The 17,946-nt window shown below is 57.8% G+C and overlaps 1 protein-coding gene across 1 annotated transcript; it reads left to right on the forward strand.

Moving 5' to 3' along the window:
- The first annotated feature begins 12,167 nt into the window (after positions 1 to 12,167).
- On the forward strand, positions 12,168 to 17,204 carry DL89DRAFT_34741 (nucleoside diphosphate kinase). The gene is made up of 3 exons (XM_040891568.1): positions 12,168 to 12,305; positions 12,414 to 14,327; positions 14,877 to 17,204. The coding sequence occupies exons 1-3, from the start codon at positions 12,297 to 12,299 to the stop codon at positions 16,947 to 16,949; spliced, it is 3,996 nt and encodes a 1,331-aa protein (XP_040739230.1). The 5' UTR covers positions 12,168 to 12,296; the 3' UTR covers positions 16,950 to 17,204.
- The last annotated feature ends 742 nt before the right edge of the window (positions 17,205 to 17,946 follow it).

Consider the following 17,946-nt stretch of genomic DNA (forward strand, 5'->3'; position numbering starts at 1 on the left):
ATGTGACATGGGTGGAGCGCCAGCAGCGGTAGTGCACATCAACACATTACCCACACGCCAATCTCAACATGTCGGTGATTATCAGCCAGTCGATTCCCAGCTGCATCGACGGCGTTCAGCGACTTTTTTATTTTTTGTGCGCGCGGCATTTGCCATGACAATTTTTTTTGGCGCACATGGCCATTGCAGCTGCACATGTCTTTTTTCACCGCAGTGACATGGGCAGCCTCTATTTCGGTGCTCGATTGCCAGCGCTTATTTTCGCTGTATCCCGACCACTTTCAACGCATGCATCTGCAGAGTAGTGTGAAGGATAGACAACAAATTCGGCGCACACCGGTAGTGGCCGTAGGCCCAGAGGCTAATATCCGGCAGCCTAGATAGGACCCGCGAAACCCGAGAGCCGGTTTTGGAGTGCGGATTGACCCCCCAGACTCGGCGACACAGCGGGAAGCGGATTGTCTGCTGCTTTTTCTCTTCGCTTAAAGTACACAGGCCATTTTTGGACAAACTTGTCGAAATCCTCCGACAGGCCAATAAGGCGGGGCTGTGGAAGGGGATGCACGGCTTGCATTAGAAAAATTAGACCTGAATCTGTTCCATAGAATCTTTCCGCTGCGCTACAGGACGGTAGTGTCAGACAGTGCGGCGTTCACAGACAATCACTAGCTGGGAGCATCCTATCGTCGAAGGAATTCACGTGCGAAGCTTGTGGCGAGATAGCGACAGCGAGGTGCAATTGAGAAAGCTCACAGGGCACGATGTGTGAATGCAGCCGCCAGCTGCACGCGGTGACGGAATTGGCGCTAGGAATAGCCACCCTTGTCCATCCGGTGGTGGTTGATGCGCATTCGGTGGATGCGTAGGGCCCGAACAGCTGCCTGGTATGCAACGGGATGCATTTCTGGCCAGGTATATAAATTCTCCGACGGAGCGACACGGAGTCAGGATGAACGCCAAGCAAGACTCCAGCACCACCTCTCCATTCCTCCGTTCTGTTCGCCCTTCTGCAGCGGGTTATTCTACCCTTTCAGGCGCCATTTTTATTTATCCAGCAAAGAAGCAGTCACAGAAACCACCTTCGCAGCCTCCTCCACCTGCAAGAAATCTATTAATTCCCCACACCATCTCTGCGCCGCCAGGATCCGTGCTAACATCCGCCATGTCACCCGCCAACAGCAAGAAGCAGGACCTGCCGCGCCGGCCTTCGTACGAGCTGGAGCCACCGCAAGGTGAGTCACAGTGACAGCAGGATATTTTACTGACTGATCACCATCGCGACCACTGAAGTCACCCGTGAATTTTGTGCTGGACATCTCTTTTGGCGCACTGGATTGCCGGCCTCCCCTGCCAGTGAATCTCAGAGCCCGTAACAGCATATTTCTCCGTTGTTATCTACCGGCGCATCCGCCCAAGGAACAGAGCGCGCCTCTGAGCAGTTTCTCTGAGCAACGTGTGATTTGAGAGCCTTGCTCCTTTTTGGCTCTGTCCTACATGCTGCTGCCCCGTCTCCTTTCGGCATATTGCCATGGTTTGCAAGAGATAGCGGCAAGTTTGGGAAGCAATGACGCCGAGGAGTGGGACAAGGGGCGTTTTTTTTTTTGCAGCCCGTTAGCTCCAGGCGGAGGTGTTGCATCTTCCATCGGCTGGCGATGACGCTATAAAAGCGCGGAGCAGCGCACCCAGGGCCCAGTTTCACGACATTGACATTTGATTCTAGCCCCTCTCCTTCCAAAACCTCTTGCTCAGCCCACCGTATCTTTTTCTCACACACACCTTTATTTGCACCAGGCCCCCGAGTCAGCTTATCCATTCCAAAAAAACGTACTGTTCCCACACCTGTGCTATCATCGCCCACCACCACCCCTTCTCTGAAGCCGCCATCTGCTTACCCAGCTAAACCCACTCGCCAATCCCTTTCTCTGCCATCCAATTGTAGCTACTATGCCTGAGCTTGGTCTGCCCAGCGATGCCATTGCATCGATCTCAGCCTCGACCCGCCCGTCGCACCAGCCGGGCCATGAGTCGCCGGACATGAACTTCGACTACCTGAAGTACAGCTTCAAGTCGCTCTCGCGGCAGCACTCGCGCGAGGACCTGACCAAGACCGGACAGGACAACGCCGAGAGCCTCGAGCGGCGGTATCACATGCCCAACGAGGAGGGTCTGCTGCATCTCAAGAACACCTCCCCCGTTGTTTCCAAGCGGTTCCACAAGGTGCTTATTGCCAACCGCGGAGAAATCGCCATGCGTGTTATGCGTACTGCGCACGAGCTCGGCCTCAAGACGGTCGCAATCTACGCGTACGAGGACCGCCTCAACATGCATCGGTACAAGGCCGACGAGTCGTACCAGATTGCACCTGAGGGCAAGTACACGCCTGTCGGCGCATATCTGGCGCAGGACGAGATTGTTGCGATCGCCAAGGAGCGCAACTGCGACGCCGTGCACCCTGGCTACGGATTCCTGTCTGAGAACGCCGAGTTTGCGCGCAAGGTCGAGGCAGCCGGCATGCGGTGGGTTGGTCCGCGTCCCGAGACCATCGATGACCTCGGCGACAAGGTCAAGGCGCGCAACGTGGCTAATGCCTGTGGCGTGCCGGTCGTTCCGGGTACCGACGGTCCGATCGAGAAGATCGAGGAGGCCACCGAGTTCTGCAACAAGTACGGCTTCCCAGTCATCATCAAGGCTGCTATGGGCGGCGGTGGCCGCGGTATGCGTGTTGTGCGCAAGGCCGAGGAGCTGGCCGAGAGCTTTGAGCGTGCGCGTTCGGAGGCCCTGTCGGCGTTTGGCGACGGCACCGTGTTCATTGAGCGGTTCCTCGACCGGCCCAAGCACATTGAGGTGCAGCTGCTCGGAGACGGCAAGGACAACGTGATCCACCTGTACGAGCGCGACTGCTCCGTGCAGCGGCGGCACCAGAAGGTGGTGGAGATTGCCCCTGCCCCTACGCTGGATGGGTCTGTGCGTGACGCCATCCTGGCCGATGCCGTCAAGATTGCCAAGCACGTCAACTACCGCAACGCCGGTACGGCCGAGTTCCTGGTGGACAGCCGCGGACACTACTTCATTGAGATCAATCCGCGCATCCAGGTCGAGCACACTGTGACTGAGGAGGTCACTGGTCTTGACCTGATCTCGCTGCAGCTGCACATTGCGGCTGGCTGGTCGCTGAACGAGCTGCACCTGTCCCAGGACCGCGTCAGTGTGCGTGGGTTCGCCATCCAGTGCCGTGTTACCACCGAGGACCCGGCGCAGGGATTCCAGCCCGACACTGGCAAGATCGAGGTGTACCGCTCGCCTGGAGGCAACGGTGTTCGTCTCGACGGAGGCTCGGGCTTCATGGGCTCGATCATCACTCCCCACTACGACTCGCTGCTGGTCAAGCTGACGTGCTCGGGAGCCACGTTCGAGAAGGCGCGCCGCCGCATGCTCGCTTCGCTGGTCGAGTTCCGCATCCGCGGAGTCAAGACCAACATGTGGTTCCTGCAGCATCTGCTGACCAACGATGTGTTCATGAAGGGTGACTGCTGGACCACCTACATCGACGACACGCCGTCGCTGTTTGCCGTGACCAAGTTCCGCAACCGCGCAACCAAGCTGCTCAACTACCTTGGAGACGTTGTGGCCAACGGCTGCCGCATCCAGGGCCTTGTGCAGAAGCCCCAGCCGGGCCTGCAGGAGCCGGTGATCCCCACGCTGTACGACGCGCAGGGCAACGTCATTGATGTGACGCAGGAGCCGCCCAAGGGCTGGCGCGACGTGCTGCTGGAGCAAGGCCCCGCGGCGTTTGCGCAGGCTGTGCGCCAGCACAAGGGCGTCCTGATCATGGACACCACCTGGCGTGACGCGCACCAGTCGCTGCTGGCGACCCGTCTGCGCACACACGATATGGAGCGCATTGCCAAGACCACCTCGCACGCGCTGTCCAACGCTTTTGCGCTCGAGATGTGGGGCGGTGCCACCTTCGACGTGGCGATGCGGTTCCTGCACGAGGACCCCTGGGACCGCCTGGACCGCCTGCGCAAGCTTGTGCCCAACATCCCGTTCCAGATGCTGCTGCGCGGCGCCAATGCCGTCGGCTACACGTCGTACCCGGACAACGTCGTGTACGAGTTCTGCAAGCAGGCGCGCAACCATGGTGTCGATGTGTTCCGTGTCTTCGACTCGCTCAACTACGTCGAGAACCTGAGGCTCGGCATTGAGGCCGTGCGCCAGGCCAATGGTGTCATCGAGGCTACAGTCTGCTACACTGGCGACGTGACCAACCCGGCCAAGCACCCCAAGTACACGCTCGAGTACTACCTCGACCTCGTCGATGAGCTGGTGGCCCTGGACATCCACGTCCTTGGCATCAAGGACATGGCTGGCCTGCTCAAGCCGCGTGCTGCCACCATGCTGATCGGCGCCATCCGTGCGCGTCACCCGAACCTCCCGATCCACGTGCACATGCACGATACGGCTGGAGCCGGTGTGGCCGCGCTGATGGCCGCTGCCGAGGCTGGCGCCGATATTGTCGATCTCGCCGTCGACAGCATGTCGGGCACCACCTCGCAGCCATGCATGGGCGCCTTCGTGTCGGCGCTCGAGGAGACCGAGAGCGACACCGGCGTGTCGTTTGAGGCAGTGCAGGCGCTGAACTCGTACTGGGAGCAGACCCGCCTGCTGTACTCGTGCTTCGACCCTGGAGTCAAGGCGTCAGACACCTCGGTGTATCTGCACGAGATGCCTGGCGGCCAGTACACCAACCTGCTGTTCCAGGCCCAGTCGCTGGGCCTGGGCACGCGCTGGGGTGAGGTCAAGCTGGCGTATGCCGAGGCCAACCGCATCTGCGGTGACCTGGTCAAGGTCACGCCCAGCAGCAAGGTCGTCGGCGACTTTGCGCAGTTCATGGTGTCTAACCATCTGACCGGCGACGAGGTCGCTGAGCGCGCTGCCACGCTGTCATTCCCCAAGTCGGTGGTCGAGTTCTTCCAGGGCTACCTGGGCCAGCCCGTGGGCGGCTTCCCCGAGGAGCTGCGTGCTGCCATTATCCGCGACGCGCCGAGAATCGACACCCGTCCTGGCGCCACCATGGAGCCGCTGGACTTTGACCAGCTGCGCCGCGACCTTGAGGACAAGTGGGGCCCTGGCTCCATCCGCGACGTCGACCTTGTCTCGGCTGCCCTGTATCCGGCTGTCTTTGACGAGTTCCAGTCGCAGCGCCAAAAGTTCGGCGACCTGTCGCTGATCCCCACGCCGCTGTTCCTGACGCCGCTCGAGACCAACCAGGAGATCCAGGTCCAGCTCGAGGTCGGCAAGACCCTCATCATCCGCTACATTGCCCTTGGCCCGCTGCAGACCGCCACTGCCAAGCGCGACGTGTACTTTGAGATCAACGGCGAGCCGCGCATCGTCACTGTCGACGATCTGTCGGTTCAGCCCGAGGTCAAGGCCCGCGTCCGCGCCGACCCCAAGCAGAAGAACCAGCTCGGCGCCCCCATGAGCGGCGCTGTCGTCGAGATCAAGGTCGCTGTTGGCGACAAGGTCAAGGCCGGCCAGCCCGTGTGTGTGCTCAGCGCCATGAAGATGGAGACTGTTGTCGGTGCCCCGGCAGACGGTGTCATCGAGAACCTCGACATTGCCATCAACGACGCCCTGAGCGCTGGCGATCTGATCTGCTCCATCAAGACCGACTAGCTTTTTTGCTTTTAGCTTCCTCACCTCGCTAGTAACTACTATTTATTAACCTTCCCTCAGAGCTCATCGTGTGTCTGCCGTGCCTGGCGCTGGCCGTCCTTCTTGGGCTCCCACTTGACCTTCGACTCGTGACCAAAGAGCCGCCGCACCTCGTCCTTGCTGGCCGCATCCAGCTCCTTCGGGAACTGGACCCAGTATGTGACAAACAGGTCGCCGAATTTGCTTGCGCCTGCCCCGCGCCTCGGCATTCCCTTGCCGGCTAGCCGCTGCACGTATCCAGGCGGCGTCACCGCTTTCCTGGCGATTTCGACCTTGGACTTGTTGTCCACATGCAGCAGCGTGCGGTCGAACCCTACCAGCGCGTCCGCCAGCGTGATCGTCTCCTCTGCATACAAGTCGTCGCCGCGCCGCTCGTACACCTTGTGCGGCTCCTGCTGCAGATGGAACACGACCGATCCCGGTTCATGGTCTGGATGCTGGTCTGCCTCCTCCTCGAACGCCACGAGCTCGCCGTCAGCCATGCCCGGCTCCACGCGAATCGTCAGCTGGTCGCTGGCGCGCGTCACCCTGGCCCCCTTGCAGTGCGGGCACTCCTTGGTCACCTTCCTCCCCTTGCCGTGGCATTCATCGCACGTCGTCTGCATCTGCTGCACAATCCCAGGACCCAGCATCTGCTTAATAATCCGCACGCCGCTGCCGCCGCATGTGCTGCACGTGTCGATATCGTCCGGCGACGCCGCTCCCGACCCGTCGCAGTGAGGGCAGATTGCCTGCTTTGAAATATCCACGTCGATTTCCGCCCCCACATACAGCTCCAACAGCGTCACCGGCACATGGATGTGCACGTCTGGCCCGCGCGGTTTCGCCCTGCCGCCCCCGCCGCGTCGGTCGAATTTGACATGGCCGCCAAAGAACTGCGCGAAAATATCAAACGGGTCGTGGAACCCGCCATTGCCCGCCCCCTGGTTCTTCAGTCCCTCCTCGCCGTACCGGTTGTAGATTTCGCGCTTCTCCGAGTCGCTCAGTACCTCGTATGCTTGCGCCAGCTCGATGAACCGCTCGTGCGCCGCCTCGTCGCCCGGGTTCTTGTCCGGGTGGTGCTTCCGCGACAGCGTCTTGTACTGCCGCTTGATTTCGGACTGGGACGCGTCGCGCGATACGCCCAGGATTTTGTAATAGTCCTTGCCCGCCATCGCCAGTGTCGCGAAGAGCAATGTGCTAAGGTAGAGAACCGCCAAGAGCATGCTCGCCAGGCTGCGGGTGCCGCTACAGCTTGCGGATCGCTGCATGTTGTAGAAAAGGGTGTGTTTAATGGTGATTGAATACAGGGGTGTCTAGAGGAAAGAGAAGCAGAGGAAGGCGGCTTCTGCTGCTTATTTTTTGTTTCTGGCTGCAGGACCCACGTCTCCGGCTATGCAAAAAGCCCGATGACGCCTGATGCTGGAGGTTACGCTTGGAATAGCGTGGGCTGCCACTATTGGCCAGGACTGCAGATCAGATCGTGGCGTAATCTGCCAAGCATTTAATCGCCTTGTGGGACTGCCAAGAACTGCAGGCGCAGCGGGCCAATCAGTCCCCAAACCGGACTGCTCAAAATTTTTACTTTCACGATCTCGGCCACTCAGGAACAGGCACAATTTCGAAGCCAGCTTCGAATCGAATGAGCCAAGAAGCGGCGTGTTTGGGACGATCCCTCCGTTTTGCGCTGTACACAGATGCACACGCTTCTTGAAGCGACCCAATCTCTCTACTGCTGCCTTGCAAACCTACCATTTGCCACCGCCCAAGCTATTTTTCGCAGAGCACAGGTGCCTGTGGCTCTCTTGGCAGATCGGCCAAGCTCCAGCTGGCCTGATGTTTATGTGTGCGTTAACTTGGCCCCTCCCTGTCAAATGTGTGGCGATCGCCTCCGTGAGGCTGCTCTCTCTCCATCCTCATTCGCTCTCGGTAGCTGCCCCTTCAAATCGCCCGAGTACTTGCTGCAGCAACAAACTCACCATGCCACTGTCCCTTGCTCGTGTTTTGCTTTGTCTATTCCTTTCTCCCTCTCCCCTCCTTCATACAACTGTCAACAGAGAAAACAATACGCCTTCTCTTTCTTTTTCATTCTACCTTTTGTCTTTTTGTGGCTACCCAGAGAAACCTGGGTGTTATCGTTTAGAGCGTAGACCAGCAAACTGCATTTGCACATAGACATACAGCGAAACTATGCCTGCCCGCACATCATCCCGTTCATTCCACACAGCAAGCTTGCCGACCGGCGCCGCAGCAAGCTCCCGCCTATGTCACCGTCCACCATGCGCGAGCGCATCGCCAACGGCGAGTTCCTGGTGATCATCGATGGCCTGGTGGTCAAGCTCAACAACTTTATCAGCAAACACCCGGGCGGCCCGCTCGCCATCATGCACATGGTGGGCCGTGATGCGACCGACGAAGTCCATTCAATGCACCTGAAAGAAGTCATTGACGACATTATGCCGCGCTGGGCTGTCGCCACGTTTGTCCCTGGAGAGAAGGACGGATTCAAAGTGTCGTACGTCGAGGATATGGAGCTGCCGTATTCGGCTGCGCGCTCGGCAGTCAGCGAGGGCGAGCGGACCAAAGAGGGTATGGACTACGCTGCGATTCAACATGACTTCCGTCAGCTCGACCAGAAATTGCACGACGCTGGCTACTACAAGTGCAACTACTGGGACTACGCATTTGACATCGCCCGATACATCACATTCTTCGCCACTGCTGTGTCTCTGATCATCTGGGGTCCACATATCATATGGACCTACCTGCTGGCAGGTGTCAGCACTGCGCTGCTGTGGCAACAGCTGGCCTTCCTAGCACACGACCTTGGCCACAACGAGGTCACAGGGAACTCGAAATTCGACATGGTCGTCGGCATCTGCATCGCTGATTTTCTCGGCGGTCTTAGCGTCGGCTGGTGGAAAAAGAACCACAACACGCACCACATCATCACCAACGACATCGACAACGACCCGGATATCCAGCACATGCCGTTCTTTGCCATCTCGACAAAGTTCTTTGAGAGCCGCTACTCGACGTACTACAACCGCATCATGGAGTTTGACGCCGCCGCCAAGTTCTTCATCTCGATGCAAGACAAGCTGTATTATCTGATCATGTGCTTTGCACGCTTCAATCTGTACGTCTTGAGCTGGAACTACATGCTGTTCAGCGACTTTGCGCCGTTCCGCTCGCTGGAACTTGGCTGTGTTGGACTCTTCCTCCTCTGGTTCAGCTACCTCCTCTCGTACATCCCAACCTGGCAGTACCTGCTCACCTACATTTTCGTGTCTCACTCGGTGTCTGCCATCCTGCACATCCAGATCACGCTCTCGCATTTCGCCATGTCGACCGAGTCGCCCGACCCCGAGCGCGAATGCTTTGCAGCGCGCCAGATCCGCACTACCATGGACGTCATCTGTCCTACCTACTTTGACTGGTTCCACGGCGGCCTGCAGTACCAAATCGAGCACCATCTGTTCCCGCGTCTGCCGCGGCACAAGCTGCGCAGCGTGCAGCCCATGGTCCGAGAGATTTGCAAGCGGCACGGTATGGACTTTATGGAGTTCTCGTTCATTGACGGAAATGTTTACACGATTCGCTGGCTTGGCGAGATTGCCAGCCAGGTCAAGGTGTACAATTGCCGCGAGAAGCTCGAGAACGAGCAGATCAGCGCACTGAAGCAGGCCATTTCAGTAAAGAGCTAGTGGACCGAGTGTTTGTGTCTAGATTCAATTACAAAAACTGCCATCTCTACCAAACTGTTCCAAAGAACCGCCCCCCAAAAAAGAGCCATTTTCGTGAATGTTGCAAATCGGTACTTGCTTCGTGAAGAGTCTGGAAACATTCCGGCAGATCAGTCCTTTCCGAACGAGATTGCTGCTTGAGAAGCCACTCGTGTATATGACCCGCCTGATGAGAAACCGATCATAGCTGTGGGCTATATTCTGCTTTCAACCACCCTGCAGTGAGCTTGACAACGGGATATAGCCATTTACTTGTGATACAAAGCCAGAAACACAAGGTGCCATTAGTGACATTTGTAATACCCCAGTGACCCGAAAACCACAATTTGGTTCCGACTATTGCGGCATTTCTGAATTATATTGGCGTATTGTATTCACACACAATACATAGGGTAGGGAAGGGTCATTCGAAGGATAAACATTTAGTGGTTTGGAGTTTTGTCCAGTATATGTAGATGTATACGCCACCGTGTTGGCTTCGAGACGGTAAGGAATTTCAAAGCCACTATACCATGCCAGCAACATAAAAGCTTGGCATCCTGGACCACATGGCCCTGTGTTTTTCTCCTCAGTCATTTTTTATCATGACTTGTTTTTCAACAAAAAAAAAGTTCGATAACACTTGCTCGTAATGGTTAGCACACCATACCAAGCGTAGGACTGCAATGCCAAGCTCTAGTGACAAGCTGCCTTAAGATAGTTGAAATTGGCATGTGTCTTTTCTGTTGATGGACCCCTATAGTTAACCACTGCCAATTCGATATCAGACTGCCTATCAATATCAGGTAGTAATCTCCAAAGCTGGCGTTGCAAGTATTTGGCAATGAACAGCAAACCATTGTGTTTACAAGCCTATTTACTTGTGCTGGCTCTGGATCCTTTACTGTTGTGGTGTACACATACACATGATGGCTGCTTGTGAAATATCCTTTATACACGTTTGAGCAAAAATCAATGTATATTAATATGATCATGGTATTCGGTTTTGCATTTATTTTAAAGACATGTCGGTAGCTTGCAGTGTGAGTTTGTGTAGTGCAATAGTCAAACCATGAGGATATCCAATGAAACCCATTGATAACGCCATGATTAAACTATATGCTTGCGGGCTGGTACCGCAGTCCTGATGAGAAATGAGAACCAAACATGCTGGCATCAGCTATAAAAAGTCCTGTAATGGAAGCTTAGTTCATAGCCATGTGTTGAAGTACACATCGTGTCCGCTGCAAAAATAGGTGGCCACTGGCCATATGCACACGTGGAAGTATTTGTGTCAGCATAAAAATTGCACTTTTACAACGTGGCTCATTAGGCTATGTAGAAGCACAGCAAGAGGCCATGGTTCAGTGTTGGAAGCGTCATTGTGAAGCATGCTAATCGCAGCACACCACTGTCAGCGTGAATGTAAGTGCGCTTCGCTGACTCTTCGCTACATCCAGGGCCCCTAAACCAGTGCACAGGGCTATCATCTGGTGATAGCAGTTCTGTGTCCCCTACTCATGGCCTGCCAAGTGTCCGTGTTTGCTTCTTCTTTGGCCCAAAAGAGCAGGCATTCAAGGAAGTGGGTCTGGTACAGGCCATGGTGTCTCCTTGTTCTACCGGGCGGGAGCATTAATTCTGCGGCCGTAACGTCACTCGCTGTCGGCACTGCCGATCTCGAAAATGGGATCGACTCGAGCCGTTGTGCGCTTCGGCGAACTGTTTACGATTTTGAAAAAATCGAATATAGTGCGAGGTCAGGGGAAGGCCAGCCCAGCTGTATCGCGCATTTTTCTGTGGTCGGCTGTCTCAGCTGCCAGAGCGCTTGCAGGTCCGACGGTAGATACCGCCCACTCCCACTCCCTCTTTTCCTTCTTGCCTCTTCATTTCCTCGAATTCGTCCTTTTGTAGCGTAGATATCTTTCATCCAGCCTATTTGGTTTCTACGCGCGGCTACACCTTCCTTTGTGCTGAACGTCTACCACCGGGAATACCTCTCACGATAATCAGCAGGTAAGCACAAGCTGACGCACACAGCGGAGCCTGCCCACAAGCCATGGCAGTAAAGCACAGGGCTGCAGGGCTCATGCTGCATAGTCAGTGTTGAAGGCCGTTTGCTCTAGGACGAAAAGCGCTTTTTCAATGCCTGGGCAGGGCGCCACTCGTCTCCCAGAGAAGAAAGTTATTTTGAATACCTGTCGCCCTATCTCTCTACCTCCCCTCGCAGCCATCCTGCATACAGCAGTTTTCTGTCTCAGAGCCCTCTGCTGCTGGCAGTGGTAGACGTGGCCGAACGAGAAAAATTGTACATTCTGAGGATTGTTTGCTAACTGGCATGACGGATTCGGCATCCGGCGATTCTGGTCTTTATATGGCCTGCGTGGTTCTGCATTGTTCGCCCGCCGTATTGCTATCCCTCTTGTATCGGGCACCTTGGTTGACAGCCGATGGTGGTGATTCCAGGCACAAGGGTGCCATGCCACTCCCGCGCTCCTTGCATGCTAATGCCGTTTGTTGCTCTGGCCATCGCCGAAGGCGCAGGGGGAGTTAGTATTGCTCGTCTCCGCCGCCCCGGGAACGATGCAGAACAGCTCTATCGGCACAGCAGCGACTGCTGTGCCCTGCCCTCCTGTCTCTCTGTTCTGTGAATACTCTTTCTTTTTCAAACACCGCACCTTTTTACTGATGCTCGCCGGGTTGAATATTCTGCTAGGACGTTCGCCGCAAAAGCCTTCGTACATTGGCACACTTTCCACCACAAAGCCATTCAAGCCTACCGTGCGGCATCAAAACCGATTTAGCGTGTCGCTGTTGCTTGAGGAGATTGATAGTTTAACCAACGGGATTGACAGTTCAGCAGCGACCAACGGAGCCATGTCAGAGGTAAGAGCCGCGGTCTTGCATCGGCCGAGTGACACAAGGCCGATAATTGGTAAACAAGGGCACAACCACTAAAGTTGGCAATCCCATGTGGCCGTGTGCTATTCGTAGGACGAGAATACAAACAAGACGTTCGCCATCGTCAAGCCTGATGCGCTGACACCGTTCAAATACCAGCAGATCGATGCGCTTATCAAGCTCAACGAGTTCGAGATCACGCGGCAGAAGCTGGTTTGGCTGACGCCCGAGCAGGCAGACGCGCTGTTTCCAGAGAGGTCGTTTGACCAGGACCACGCGCAGTGGGTCGAGTACATCACCAGCGCACCCAGTCTGGCGCTGGAGCTGACCAAACCGAACGCGACTCTCTACTGGCAGATCGCTATGGGTTCCGAGTTTTCAGCTGAGAACGACGACCGGGACGACGACTCGATTCGCGGCATTCTGGCAATCGACCGCATCCGCAATGCGGTTGACGGCAGCGAAGAGCCTGAAAATGCAGTCAAGCAGCTAGAGCTGGTGTTCTCGGACCGTGTTCCCGAGATCCCGTACGACAACTTTCTGATGATGCGCGCTGTGGCCGCGCACAACACATTGGCCATGATCAAGCCCGATGTGTCGCTGGACAAGAATGCAGTCAACAGGATAATCAGCAGGATCACGGCGCGCGGGTATGCGATCAAGGACCGTGTCGATATCAAGCTGTCCAAGGCCCAGGCGCGCGCATTCTATGCTGAGCACGAGGGGAAGCCGTTCTTTGATGCCCTGATTGAGTTTATGACCAGCGGACCAGTTATTGCGCTGCTACTGGACGGCGACGATGTGATCCGTGGGTGGCGCATGATGATCGGTCCGACCGATAGCGAGGCAGCGCGCCAGACTGCTCCATTGTCATTGAGGGCCCTGCTTGGAGCGAATCTGCAGTATAACGCCGTGCATGGCAGTGACTCGCTGGACAGTGCCAAGCGTGAGCTGACGTTCTTCTTCTCGCCACGGATCCAGCACGAAGAGGACCCCGAGCCGGTGAAGGAGGAGGTCGAGGAGGTATCTGACGTTGATAATGACGACAAGACAGCCGAGGAGCCGGCAGCCAGTGGCGAGGACAAGAAGAAGAAAAAGAAGAAGTCAAAGCGCCGCAAGCGCAAGCAGACGGTGTCCTCCGCCACGCCCTCTGGTCCAGAGACACCGGCAACAACCACAGCCGCTGTATCAGACGCAAGCGACGCTGAGAATGCCAATGCCAACGGGGCATCAGCGAAGCAGTCAGTAGTCGAGTTAGCACAGCCCTCCGATCCCATGTACGAGCGCACATTCGGGCTGATCAAGCCTGACGCATACCCCCGCTATCGCAAGCAGATAACAAAACACATCATCGAGCGCGGGTTCACCATCGTAGCCCAGGAACAAGTCGTGCTGACCACTGCATGCGCGGAGCGACTGTACAGTGAGATGCGCAGCTTCCCAATCTACTCACGCCTGATCGAATTCGTTACCAGCGGGCCAGTGCTGGCATTAGTGCTCGAGGGGATCGATGCTGTTGATTCATGGCGTGGGTATGTCGGCCCGGCCCTTCCGAAGAGTGCCCGGTTCGAGGCCCGCGACAGCCTGCGTGCAAAGTACGGGACTGACGCGCAGATGAACGCTGTTCATGCGAGCAAAGACAGCGAAGCTGCGGCCAGCGAGATCGAAACGGTCTTTTATGGCCTGCTTGGCGGCAAATACACCACGCTCACGACGACAGATGATCCTCTGGCAACTGAATTCCCAGCTGAGATTGAGCACGCCCGGGCTGTTGCCGAAGCTGCTGCTGCTGAGGCTGAGGAGGAGGCTCGCCGTAAGGCGGAGGAAGAGGCTAAGGCTGCTGCTGAGGAGGCCCGACTAAAGGCTGAAGAAGAGGCGCGGATCAAGGCTGAAGAGGAAACCCGTCTCCAGGCCGAAGAGGAGGCCCGCCTTATTGCAGCCGAGGAAGCACGTCTCAAGGCTGAAGAGGAGGCACGCATTGCCGCTGAAGCCGCAGCAGCCGAGGAGGCACGTCTTAAGGCTGAAGCAGACGCGAGGGCAGCTGAGGAAGCCCGCATCAAGGCTGAGGAGGAGGCACGTCTTCAGGCCGAGGAAGAGGCACGCATTGCTGCCGAAGCTGCAGCAGCTGAGGAGGCCCGTCTCAAGGCTGAAGAGGAAGCTCGCCTCAAGGCTGAAGAGGAAGCTCGCCTCAAGGCTGAAGAGGAGGCCCGTCTCAAGGCGGAGGAGGAAGCTCGCCTCAAGGCGGAGGAGGAGGCACGCATTGCCGCTGAAGCCGCAGCAGCCGAGGAGGCACGTCTTAAAGCTGAAGCGGACGCGAAGGCAGCTGAGGAAGCTCGTCTCGAGGCTGAGGAGGAAGCGCGTGCTGCTGCTGAGGAAGCACGTCTTCAGGCCGAGGAAGAGGCACGCATTGCTGCCGAAGCCGCAGTAGCCGAGGAGGCTCGTCTCAAGGCGGAGGAAGAGGCACGAATCACCGCTGAAGCTGCTGCAGCCGAGGAGGCACGTCTTCAGGCCGAGGAAGAGGCACGCACTGCCGCTGAAGCCGCAGCAACAGAGGAGGCTCGTCTCAAGGCGGAGGAGGCGAAGACAGCTGAAGAGGAGGCACGTCTTAAGGCTGAAGAGGAGGCTCGTGTCAAGGCAGAGGATGGCGCTAAGGCGGTCGAGGAAGCTAAGATCAAGGCAGAGGAAGAGGCAAAGGCCCAGGAGGCGCAAATTGCTGCCGAAGCAGCCGCTAAGGAAGAGGAGGAGGCTAGGGGTGCTGAAGAAGCTAAGGTCAGGGCTGAGGAGGAAACCCGCGCCGCCGCTGCCGCCGCTGCCGCCGCTGAAATCGCCGCTGCCGAAGCCGCTGTCGCTGCCGAGATTGAGGCTGAAATCAGGGCCAAGGCCGGGGGAGAGGCTGCTCACGATGAGCACATTGAAGACAGTGCGCCTGCTGAGAACAAGAGCACGGCCGGAACACCAGCGATGTCACCCCAGACTAAGCCAAGCTCGCACTTTGGCCAGCGCCTTGCCAACTCGCCATTCCTCCAGGCAGACAGGCTCTCGGGTGGTGAGCAGACGCCGCCGCCCAAGCGGCCGGGGCGGGTCATCTCGCCATTCCTTGAGCACGGACACCAGGAGCCAAAGTCGATCTCTGGCGTCTTGGCGGTGAAGCCGGAGGATGTTAAGCAGGATGAGTCAAACGACACGGACAATGTTGCTGGCCAGCGTAGCGGTCTGAACATCGAGACCGATAAACCTGCTGAGGAGAAGACCGCTGAGGAGAAAGAGACCCCTGCCAAGAACCCAGCCACCCACGCAGCACCTCGCTCAGCTGCTTCTGGTCCCCCACGCACGACCCGCCCCGCGCGCCCAGCACAACCAACCACACCAACAAAGCCATCAGGTGCCACTGCATCTCGCACCACTCCGACTCGCCCAGCTCCCGGTCGCGCTGCTCCCGGTGCTCCCGTGCGGCCTGTCCGCCGCGCAGTTCCAGGAGATACTAGCAAGCCTGCATCCACCAGTGGCCCCACAGTCCGTCGGCCAACCCTCACTGGTGCTTCGACTACGCTGCGCACAACTGACACTGCCCGCACCACCCGTCCCGCACCCACGACGCCAACTCGTGCTCCTACCACAGCATCAGCGCGGTCCCCGACGTCTGCCCGGGCACCGGTAGCCCGGGCACCGGTGACATCGCCATCCACTGCTCGTCGCCCTGCTGCATCCAGCACAGCCCGGCCCTCGACGTTGTCACCATCTACGGCTCGCACTGCTCGCACTACCACCGTGCCGGCAAAGTCGCCCACTACTATGGCGCCCTCTCGTGCCCGCGCTTCCTCGACTTCGGGGGCAGTCAGAGCAGCAACAACTACTGGAACCCCGGCAACTAGGTCTCGCCCTCCTGTGCCATCATTTGCGGCGCCGTCTGCCCGGCGTCCAACAGCGACGACTACAGCGACGACCGCTGGTGCTGCCAGATCCACCATGAGCACCACACGGCCGGCTGCTACGTCGGCTAAGCCCGCTGTCCGCACTGCGTCAGCTACCCCTGCAAGACCAACGGCATCCACTACGACCCGCTCGACTGTCACTAGACCGACTGCGAGCGGACCAAGCACGGTCCGACCGACCACCACCCGCCCGACTGTGACTCGGACTGCTCCTTCCACGAGGACGCCTGCGGCAGGCTCATCGGCTCGTGTGCCAGCAGCCAGGCCATCGGCTACTAGCGCTGGTCGTGTGCCTGTTACTCGGGCCCCTGCCAGCACCCGGACGGCCACGGCCACAGCCACGACCACGGCATCTACGACCCGTGCTACAGCTGCAAGGTCCACAGCGCCGGTTAGCCGCACACCTGTCCGCCCCACAGCCACCGCAGCTGCCCGTGCGCGGCCTGCCCCTAGCCAGACGAAGCCAGCTGTTCCCCGTGCGCCAGCCAAGAGGCCCTCTGCACCGGAGAACAAGCCCTCTGAAGCCAAGGAGCCTGTCAAGACTGAGGATGCTCCCAAGGCGGAGGAAAAGCCCGCTGAGGTCAGTGATAGTACTTCCAAGACCGAGGAGCCAGCGGAGGCACCAGCGGAGGCACCAGCGGAGGCACCAGCGGAGGAGCCGGAGAAGGAGTCGGCGGAGGAGTTGACCGAGAATTGAGCAGAGCCATGGTCAATGCTTGCACGTGACCACGGTGGCAGGTCTTTGTTGACAGTTGTTGCCCCAGACCAAAACGTCACGGCCTACAAGCGCCCCTCGCCCTCTTCAGATTTCCAGCTTTAGCCAGTCGTCTTTAATTCCACTCTTTTACGTTTTCAAACAAGCACATTTAAACCCTTCTTTCTCCAGGCAAATGCTGTCGCCGAACCCGTTTGACCCGACGCTCTGCGGCGAAATACCGTCGGCGCAGAATACAATACTGACGTTCATGCTCTGCGTGGGCACGTTTCTGTCGTACCTCCCTCAGCACATAAAGATAATCCGGCACCGGACGAGCGAGGGCATCAGCCCGTACTTTATCCTCCTGGGCACGACGGGCGCCGGGTCGAACATTACAAACATGATAATTCTACAGTTTATTGTCATGCAGTGCTGCACAGTGCAAACGTGGGGCGTGTGTGTGGCCAGCCTGCTGGGGATTTTCCAGGTCGGCATTCAGAGCACCATGTTCTATATTACGTTCGTCCTCTTCCTGGCCTTCTTCCCCGAGGCCAACAAGTATGAGGCAGTGCCAGCAGGCGATGAGGCTGTAGCGAATAGCGAGTCGAGCCCGCTGCTGCCTGCAACGGCTGTAGCAGATGGAGCGCCGAAGCGGCTGGCGATGGAGTGGAAGGCAGCACTGTGGGTGGCCACAGCGGTGGCTGTGCATGGCACTATATGTATCGTGATGAGTGCCCTGCTGGTTGTGTTTGTGGGGCCGTATTCTGCGCCGACGCGTACCTGGGCGAGCCTCCTGGGTCTGTTCAGTCTGTGCACAACATGCATGCAGTTCATCCCGCAGATTATCAAGACGTGGCGGTCGGGCCAGGTAGGTGCGCTGAGCATCCCGATGATGCTGATGCAGACGCCCGGCGGATTTGTGTTTGCGTACTCGATTGCTATCCGGCCGGGCGTCAACTGGTCCAGCTGGATCTCAACCTTTGTTGCGGCGACGCTG

The sequence above is a fragment of the Linderina pennispora genome (assembly GCF_002104995.1).
Source record: "Linderina pennispora strain ATCC 12442 chromosome Unknown DL89scaffold_105, whole genome shotgun sequence".
Lineage (NCBI taxonomy): Eukaryota > Fungi > Kickxellomycota > Kickxellomycetes > Kickxellales > Kickxellaceae > Linderina > Linderina pennispora.

Bases quoted from the DNA above. Each gene is read 5' to 3' on its own strand.
- DL89DRAFT_34741 (XM_040891568.1), top strand. The intron at 14,328-14,876 runs GCACGTCTTAAG...GCAACAGAGGAG, and splicing joins AAGCCGCAGCAGCCGAGGAG to GCTCGTCTCAAGGCGGAGGA.